General features: G+C 39.8%; 2 gene segments (V, D, J or C); one reads left to right on the forward strand and one right to left on the reverse strand.

Moving 5' to 3' along the window:
• The first annotated feature begins 3,090 nt into the window (after positions 1 to 3,090).
• LOC139379588 (probable non-functional immunoglobulin kappa variable 6D-41) lies at positions 3,091 to 3,588 on the forward strand. The segment is given in 2 exon segments: positions 3,091 to 3,139; positions 3,266 to 3,588. Coding segments are annotated over 2 exon segments (372 nt in total).
• A 1,206-nt stretch (positions 3,589 to 4,794) lies between these two features.
• On the reverse strand, positions 4,795 to 6,257 carry LOC139379590 (Ig kappa-b4 chain C region-like). The segment is given in 2 exon segments: positions 4,795 to 5,310; positions 6,173 to 6,257. Coding segments are annotated over 2 exon segments (402 nt in total).
• Between the last annotated feature and the right edge of the window lie 4,394 nt (positions 6,258 to 10,651).

The following is a 10,651-nucleotide window of genomic DNA, read 5'->3' on the forward strand; positions in this document are numbered from 1 at the left end:
CACTCCAATTTGCATACCGCCCCAACAGATCCACAGATGATGCAAATGCTCTATTGCACTCCACACTGCCCTTTCCCACCTGGACAAAAGGAACACTTATGTGAGAATGCTATTCATTGACTACAGCTCATCTTTCAACACCATAGTGCCCTCAAAGCTCATTAATAAGCTAAGGACCATGGGAATAAACACTTCCCTTTGCAACTGGATCCTAGACAACCTGACGGGCAGCCCCCAGGTGGTAAGGGTAGGTAACAACACATCTGCAACGCTGATTCTCAGCACGAGGACCCCTCAGGGGTGCGTGCTCAGTCACCTCCTGTACTCCCTGTTCACCCATGACTGCATGGCCAAGCATGATGCCAACACCATAAATTAAGTTTGCCGACGACACAACATTGGTAGGCCTGATCACCGACAATGACGAGACAGCCAATAGGCAGAAGGTCTGTATCGGCTCCCCCCTGTATATAGTCTAACTATTGTTATTTTACTGCTGCTCTTTAATTACTTGTTACTTTTATCTCTTATCCGTATTTTTAAAGCTGTGTTGTTGGTTAGGGCTCTCGTAAGTAAGCATTTCTCTGTAAGGTCTGTTGTATTCGGTGCATGTGACTAGTAACATTTGATTTGATTTGCTGGTTGAAGATGAGGTGGTTTCAAGTGAGAACATAAATAACTAAGCAATGACATTTAGGTCTGATATTTTTCAAAGAAACTGTGAATCAGGCTTGATTACTGTATGTCTATACCATTCAACAACATTTAAGACTGCAGTCAAATTATTAAAAGAGACAGAAATATGTGTTCCAAAGGGAAATCTTTATTTTCATCTATTCATCAAAGCATCAAAGCAAACATTCCTACAGTATCTAACAGTAAAAAAACAGAATTCATCAAATCTAACACCGATTAAATCTCAGTCTACAGAGAGGATTGACACATGAACTCAAGCAAAGCCCCCTGTTAGTCTACATGTCAGTGATCAATAAGGCAGAGAACATCTGATCTCAGAACAGAGTCAAAGCAGAGGAATCAGCAGCCTCCCTCCACACGGTTGTGTCACTGAGGGGTCCTACCCAGAACAGTCAGCCCTCCTCAAGGTCTTGGCGACTGGAGTCTGGGATTTCTGCTGGGCTTCACAGGTCACCTCTCCTGCCTTGGTCCAAACAAGTATAAAGTGGTTAAATAACTAGAGTTACTAGTCATATGGTGTCAGTTATACATGTTATACAGATATTGTTTAGGAATGGATCTGATCAGAACTGCCAAGTCATATTAATAGTATTTACATCACATATCATCCATGTTGGATTATCAAGTCAGTTACAACCATAACTGAGACCCTTTGTCTTCACACTAACAGTGAAGTCTACCATGAACAGAATGCAACAATGATGAATACTATATACAATACTATTAGTTATTATACCAGAATTGGGAGTTATAGTCTGCAATCATACAAACCAGACGTAAATAAACTTATAATTTATCATTTTGATCCAATAAAATGTTATTTGAAAGAAGGCTCATTCAAAAGTATTGACTCACGACAACAAAAGTGAATAAAATGGTACATTTTGCTGTTTAACGTCTGCTTCCAACTCACACTCTCAAACACATAGATCCCCTGAATGCAGCTCACTTTCCAGCTCACACTCTCAAACACCTAGATCCCCTCTAGCTCACTGTCTAGACCTCAATCACCTGAATTCTATTCACACACCTGTATGTCATTTACACACACTACTTAGTTCTGTTCTTTTCACCCCGTCATTGTGAGGTATTGTTTGTTTTGTGACACACTTCTATTCAGAGCTCTGTTTGTCCCGTATTCAGTCCTGTGTATGATAGTTTTTGGCCTGCCTCACTAACGATGCCTTTTGCCTATTCCCTGCCTGTACTTCAGCCTAACGGATTTCCTGTTATCAACCTCTTGCCTGCTCTCCCGGACTACATTCCTAGCCTTGTCGCTGCCTGTACTGTTGCCTTTTTGGACCCCTGTGTATGACCTTCTGCCTGTCCCTGGACACAGCTACCTGCCTCCTCCTGTTGTCCTTTACAAACAAACACCTGCTGCGCCCTGCATTGAAACCAGCTCTCTGTCTCCCATCGTGTTCATTACACTATTACTGCTGGTACAAAAACCTCTCTGTGTTGTGATGCTGCAGCTGTTACAGTAAAGATCACTCATACAGAATCATAATCAATACAGATACACTTTAACATCTTCCAGGTAGAACAAACACTTCATATTAGCTGTTTCTAGATAATAAAAATATGAATTGTATCTTAAATCCAGATAGTAGTATTTTTCCTTCCTCTGTGTATCAGGTTCTCCTAGTCTGGAGGTACAGTCCAGCATTAGATCAGTGTTGCTAGTATTCCTCCATATTGTCCATATGAAAGACAACAGCAGCAGCAGTAGTGATAGTGATCCATGTTGTATATTCCTTTATTAAACATGTTGATCTCAGATTTAATAGTGGTGGTAAAGTCACAGAGGACAGACAACACTACCAGAGGAATCCTACCAGCTTTAGTTTAGAGAAGTGTTCACTAACTGATTAGAGGAACTTACATGAGAGAACGAGCATGAGTGAACAGACAGTTCATTATATCTGATCATCATCAGAACAAAATATAATGGTGGTGTGACCGTAGCCGTAGTAGCCGAAAGGTTGCTTGTTCAAATCCCCAGGCCGACACGGTGAAACATCTGTCGATGTTCCCTTTAGCAAGGCACTTAACCCTAATTGCTCCAGGGTCGCATTTGATAATGGCAGATCCTGGCCGTGACCCCACTCTCTGAGGCTGTCTCAGGGGGAGTTGGGATATAAAAACATAAACATTTTTCATTTACACATGCGTGAAATAGGACAAATATGAGCACCGCCTAGTTATTCTAAAAGAAAGCTCATACGGGACAAAATATATTCTGATGGGAGCCTACTTGGAAACTGATAAAGATTTGAAACATTCATTTGCATAATGCATCTGCTCCACTGCTCTAAGAGCATTTATATCCCTGGGAGTTGAACACTTCATGACTGAGAGCTGTTCTTCATGACAACAGAACCCACAACAACCATGGCTTTCATCACCATCTTCATCTGGACACTTGTCTTCTACATACAAGGTATAAGAATTATGATTATCTAAGTAACAATAATTGAGTAAGTAATGCATGATTATCTCATAATAACGTATTCATTACATCATTTCAGATATGTTTTGTTTGTTTCTCTCACCATTCAATATTTAGAATCCAGAGGACAGTACACTCTGACTCAGACACCTGCAGTGAAAGCTGATGGCAATGGAGAGACGGTCAACATTGGCTGTAAACTCAGCAGTGGTATATACAGTAATTATCTGCACTGGTACCAACAGAGACCTGGAGAAGCTCCTAAACTCCTCATTTATCAGATAAACAACAAGTTCACTGGGACTCCATCTAGATTCAGTGGTAGTGGATCTGGGACTGACTTCACTCTGACCATCAGTGGAGTCCAGGCTGAAGATGCAGGAGATTACTACTGTCAGAGTTTACACTACCCCAACAGTGTCTGGGTGTTCACACAGTGATACAGAGCCGTACAAAAACCTAACTCAGTCAGACTGCACAGTGACTGAGGGAGAAGAGACAGTGACATGGAACACTGATCAGTGACGAAACTTTGAATAACGTTAGAAACCTTCATTCAGATCACATGTTCTCCATCGTCATCAACAGTATCATCATCACCAACATCACCATCATCATCATCATGTCATGGTTGACTCATTATATTTGTCACAGTCTGAAAGTACACCTATAAATGTTATTTGATGCTATAAAACACACACAATATCAGTCCATATTCAAGTGAGGTGATGTTACATCAGCATCCGCACCATAAATAGAATCTCCATATGAACCTCACAACCAAACATATGATGTGATCATCTAGCATTATATGAACTATCTTTATGAGCAGGTTACTGACTGTTACATTAGTGAATGAGACATGATGCTGGGCTCAAATATGAGACTTGTTTATGCACATATCTAATTTAAGTATGATGTCCATTTATTACTGATTACTTATGTATCTGTTATGTCTCCCTCCCTGAATCAACCATAAACGTTCAAACCAGTCCACTCCCCCACATCTGGCCCAGTCCAGGATATTTCAGGCAGTGAAACTGTTCATCAGCTAGACTGGAAGTTGTGGGAGTGAAACTAAAATTTACATAGACAGAGCTGGGTGGTCCTGCATGTCCCAGAATAGAGCTCTAATGTCACCAGATGTTCACTCTGTTACCAGGGTGTTAGAGGTAGAGAAGACTCTATGACTATCTTGCAGATGTGATACTGGTAATATTATGTGGACAACTTTTTAAATAAATGTAGCTAAATGCAGGTGTGAGATATCGATCAAATGTTCATTTATAAATCTAGGAGCCAAGCAGGTCAAAAACTTCTGAGAAATATGAATAAAGAGTACCTACTGTACTACAAATGGCTAAACCTCTCCTGTTAATCTGTGAAAATAGTAGTATCCTTTGTTAGTATGAACTACCTGTTAATGACGTTGTGGTTAGAACATAAATAACTAAGCAATAAGGTTTAGGTCAGATAGTTTTCATAGAAACTGTGAGTCCTACTTTATGAAAAATGTTCTATGTCATTCAACATTTAAGACTAAAGTAAAATTATTGAAAGAGACAAAAACATATTTGTTTCTAAGATACGTCTTTATTTTCATCTATTCATCAAAGCATCAAAGCAAACATTCCTACAGATTTGAATAGTTATATAACAGAACACATCACATCTAACACTGATACAACATCAGTCTACAGAGAGGATTGACACATGAACTCAAGCAAAGCCCCCTGTTAGTCTACATGTCAGTGATCAATAAGACAGAGAACATCTGATCTCAGAACAGAGTCAAAGCAGAGGAACCAGCAGCCTCCCTCCACAGGATTGTGTCACTGAGGGGTTCTACCCAGAACAGTCAGCCCTCCTCAAGGTCTTGGTGACTGGAGTCTGGGAATTCTGCTGGGCTTCACAGGTCACCTCTCCTGCCTTGGTCCACTCCAGGCCAGTGAGAGTCAGGGTGCTGCTCCAGCTGTACAGGCCATCCTTCTCCAGGACCCTAGAACTGGTCTCCTGCTTCTGGCTGGTCCCGTCCACTTTCCATCTTATGGTCCAGTCTGAGGGGAAGCCCTTGTTGGCCAGACACGTCAGTGTGGCTGTTGTTGTACTGGACAGCTCCTCACTAGAGGGGGGCAGGACGGTGAGGGTGGGGGCACTGTTACCTGGAACAAACAGAATACATCAACTAAGTAATTACAACAAGTACAGCAACACTAAGAGATTATCTCCATTAAGGTCCACAACCAAATAAAGTGAATTGGAAATGCCATCTAAATATGAATGTAGAAGTTGGATTATTTAAAAGATGTGGAGAAAACACTAAAGTAATAGGATACAAAGCAGATTTATGAACCAAACAAGTATAAAGTGGTTAAATAACTAGAGTTACTAGTCATATGGTGTCAGTTATACATGTTATACAGATATTGTTTAGGAATGGATCTGATCAGAACAACCTACTCATATTCTTTGTCTTTGTCTTCACACTAACAGTGAAGTCTACCATCAATACAACGCAACAATGATGAATACTATATACAATACGATTAGTTTTTATACCACAATTAGGTGTAATATTATGCAATTTTACAAATCAGACATTCAAATAAACCTACAATTTATCATTTTGAGTCAATAAATATTTATTTGAAAGAAGGCTCATTCAAAATCTACATTTAACCAAAAATATTTGAGTTAAAGATAATAAAAATATAAATACAGAATCGCACACAAACAGTAATACACAATGCAACAACTCTATTCCATATTATTAAATAGTTATCATACTGGAACTCTCCTCTGCAATCCATCAAACCACACATTTAAATAAACACCTACATTTGAACATGTTATTTAAATAACATTTCATTTGAAAGAAGGCTTAGTCAAAAGTAATAAAAATTACATATATTTTTTAGGAAGGAAAATATGAAAAATCGCAATATATTCATATAGATGAAGTTTCACAGAGTAAAATACCCCCAAAAAGAATCAGAAAGAAATATCAAAGAGCGTGTTACTTACTTCCAACATCTAGTCTGGTGCCGCTACCAAAAGTGTACCACAGTGATACAATCCCTATTACTGCTGGTACAACAACCTCCTGCATGTTTGGCACTCTTCATTTCATTAGACTGTGGTTCAAATAATTAACTCTACGATAGTATGAATACATTTCAGAAATGAATTATTCTACTCAATTAGAAATAGTGTTTTTCATGTTGATTTCCTTAACATGGACCAAACCTGACTTTTTCTTGTACATCTCCTACTACTGTAGGTGCAGCATGTTTATTCATACAACTAATCTAAAATGTAGGCTAATCACTTCATAGTTTAAAGGCAGGTCATATTTGATTAGATGTAATAACATTAATATTCAAATTGGCCATAGTATGTGTAGGCCTTGTGTATTTTGTTTAAATCATCTAAAAAAGTTCATTTGAAAAATCCTCAATATCAAGTCAAAATGTATAGAGAAATTGAAACACAACATCAAAAGTTGAATAAATAGTTTGTAATAAATAATTTGTTCTTTACTTACTTCCAACATCAAGTCTGGTGCCGCTACCAAAAGTACACCACAGTGATACAATCACTATTACTGCTGGTACAAAAACCTCTGTGTTGTGATGCTGCAGCTGTTACAGTGAAGATCACTCATACAGAATCATAATCAATACAGATACACTTTAACATCTTCCAGGTAGAACAAACACTTCATATAAGCTGTTTCTAGATAATAAAAATATGAATTGTATCTTAAATCCAGATAGTAGTATTTTTCCTTCCTCTGTGTATCAGGTTCTCCTAGTCTGGAGGTACAGTCCAGCATCAGATCAGTGTTGCTAGTATTCCTCCATATTGTCCATATGAAAGACAACAGCAGCAGCAGTAGCGATAGTGATCCATGTTGTATATTCCTTTATTAAACATGCTGATCTCAGATTTAACAGTGGTGGTAAAGTCACAGAGGACAGACAACACTACCAGAGGAATCCCACCAGCTTTAGTTTAGAGAAGTGTTCACTAACTGATTAGAGGAACTTACATGAGAGACCAAGCATGAGTGAACAGACAGTTCATTATATCTGATCATCATCAGAATAATAATATAATGGTGGTGTGACATAAAAGTTACCATACATTAGTTATCAGATAAAACAGTTGCTGTTTGATGTTGTAAAAGGGGCAGCAGGTAGCTAGCGGTTAGAGTGTTGGGCCAGTAACTGAAAGGTCACTAGTTCAAATATCTGGGTCGACAACGTGAAAAATGTTTTGATGTACCTTTGAACAAGGCACTGGCAAACCCTGGTCTCGAACCTACTCTCCAAGGATGACTCAAGGGGAGTTGGAATATCCAAAAACACAAAAAAAACACATTTCCAATTCACAAATGGGCATAAAACAAACGTGTACATGTGGGAAATAGGACAAATTTAAGCACCCACCTAATTATTATAAAAGAAAGCTCAACCAAGCCGAAATATATACTGATGGGATACTACTTGGAACCTGAAATAGATTTGAAACCATAATTTGCATAATGCATCTGTCCTGCTGCTCTAAGAGTATTTATATCCCTGTGAGTTGAACACTTCATGACTGAGATCTGTTCGTCATGACAACAGAACCCACAACAACCATGACTTTTATCACCATCTTCATCTGGACACTTGCTTTCTGCTTTCAAGGTTACAATTTTCAGAATGTTTTGTTGAAAATAAATTAAATCTATACCGACTATGTCGACATCTATATCAATGTTACTATTTCTATTCAGAATTATTCATTACTATATGTAATATTTCATTTATAGAAATGTTTTTATTCTCTGTTTCAGAATCCAGAGGACAGTACACTGTGATTCAGACTCCTACAGTGAAAGCTGTTCTGCCAAGACAGACAGTCACTCTTGACTGTAAAACCAGCAGTGATGTTCACGGTGGTTACTATCTAGCCTGGTACCAACAGAAACCTGGAGGAGCTCCTAAACTCCTTATTTACGATGCTACAACACTTCAGTCTGGGACTCCATCTAGATTCAGTGGCAGTGGATCTGGGAGTGACTTCACTCTGACCATCAGTGGAGTCCAGGCTGAAGATGCAGGAGATTACTACTGTCAGAGTTACCACAGTGATGGAGTGTTCACACAGTGATACAGAGTCGTACAAAAACCTCCCTCAGTCAGACTGCACAGTGACTGTACTGATACAGCTGGGACCTACTGCAGGTGCTGAGGGGGAAGAGACACTGAGCTAAATATATCAGTGATGCTGACAGTAATGTCAACTCATCCACCTTCATGTTAAATCATTCCTTAAGTGATAACACCCATATGTCCAGATTGCATTAGTATTCCTCTTATGTTGCTGTAGTTCATATGTAAACATTGCCTTTACATGTCACATAATACGTTGAATGGACTCTGTGCAACAACAAGTGTCTCACATCATTTCAGAACAAAATCCCCAGGAAGATCCCTCTGTCAGGAAGTGAATTTCAAGCAAAGATTCATCCATATTTATTGAGATGGTATAACAAAGTTATAAGCCCCTAAAACAACGTGAGGTTCGGTCAAGAGCAAGACCGCTCTCCCGCTCTCCTGTAGCACCTTGCCACACTTTAATTTAGCCCAGTTAAATCTAGTTCACCAGGGCCATGATTGCCTGGACAATCAGCCCCAACCTTTAAAATGCTGCTGCTCACACAAACCTCTTCAACAGGTCTCTTACACAGAGGAGGTGGAAATAGTTGTAGGAGTTGAGCTGGGGAACCTATGGCAGTGGATGCCCCAGAGCCTGAGAATGTCCTTGAAGGATCCTGATACACTGATCCTGAGAAGGTGGATTTTGAGGCATTTATTGTGCAGGTGATAAATTGTACTGCCCAAACGAACAAGAAATCCAAGAAACTGGACATAATTGTATCTGCAGCTGAAAGGTTTTTGGGTCTTCAGGAATTAACAGCCGAAGCATTGCAGGGAATACTGTCTGAAGTCGTACAAAATCCTCCCTCAGTCAGACTGCACAGTGACAGTACTGCTACAGCTGGGACCTACTGCAGGAAGAGACAGTGACATGGAACACTGAGCAGGTCAACTTTGAAAATGGTTAGAACGCATGATACAAATCACACGTTCTCCAACGTCCTCATTATCGTCCTCATCATCATCATCATTAATATCATCATCATGGTTGTATCTTGTTATATTGGTAATGGACTGAAAGTGTGTATGAAAGTTATTAGACGTTTTGAAACACATTAGCAGTCCATATGCAGAGTAAGATCTACAGAAGTAAAAGAAAAGTGATGTTAAATCATCATCAGCCCCTCAAACCAAATCCCTACATGCACTTCACAAGCAGCTATTGATGTGATCAACTAGCATGTATTAACCCTTTTCATGAGCTGTTAGATCTGTGAATGAGACAGGATGCTGGGCTCAAACATGAGACACATTTACATAGAGACATACACTACACACTATCATCGTGAAGTATAATTATTTTTTATCTGTCATTAATTACTTGGTGCCTTATCTGTTATGTGTCCCTCCCTGAATCCGCCATAGAGGATCAAATCAGTCACCTCCCTCACATCAGTCCAAGTCCAGGGTATATCAGGGAGTGAAACTGGTCAACTGGTAGACTGGGAGCTGTAGGAGTGAAACTGAGATTTACATAGACAGGGCTGGGTGGTTCTGCTTGTCCCAGAATAGACCAGCACTGTCACCAGATGTTCAGCCAGGGGGAAGAGACAGTGACATGGACCACTGACTGAACTAAACAGTGGCGGTCGGTGCCATTTAAGATGAGGGAGGATGATTATGTTTTATTATGAGCATGGCCTTATTTCTGTTACAGCATATTGGATGACTGTCATTGATATTCCATTCACCCAGTTTAACATAGATTGGTTTAGGCTACTAAATATTACTTGCATTTTCCCTATACCCATCATGAGGTTCCCAACCACCTAGCCTATGAATTCAATATAGGTGCACACAGCTCGAGAGAAAGATTTGAGGTGACAGTGACACATTCAATACCGCCTTGCACACTCTTGCCTGCATCTAGCTGACCTAGCGTGCAATCATTAGTCCAACAGTTGCAAACTGTAAGGACTGACGCCGGACAGGAGAAGCAGGTACGGAGAGTCAAACATTTATTAGGGAACAAATCAAATCAAATGTATTTATAAAGCCCTTCTTACATCAGCTGATATCTCAAAGTGCTGTACAGAAACCCATTTTAACACTCCAAACAGCAAGCAATGCAGGTGTAGAAGCACGGTGGCTAGGAAAAACTCCCTAGAAAGGCCAGAACCTAGGAAGAAACCTAAAGAGGAACCAGGCTATGAGGGGTGGCAAGACCTCTTCTGGCTGTGCCGGGTGGAGATTATAAGAGAACATGGCCAAGATGTTCAAATGTTCATAGATGACCACACCCACAGGGACTGATAGAACTGAACTACTAGTGTAATGCAGAAGGGAATCATAG

Source organism: Oncorhynchus clarkii, chromosome 21 (assembly GCF_045791955.1).
Source record: "Oncorhynchus clarkii lewisi isolate Uvic-CL-2024 chromosome 21, UVic_Ocla_1.0, whole genome shotgun sequence".
In the NCBI taxonomy this organism is placed as follows: Eukaryota; Metazoa; Chordata; class Actinopteri; order Salmoniformes; family Salmonidae; genus Oncorhynchus; species Oncorhynchus clarkii.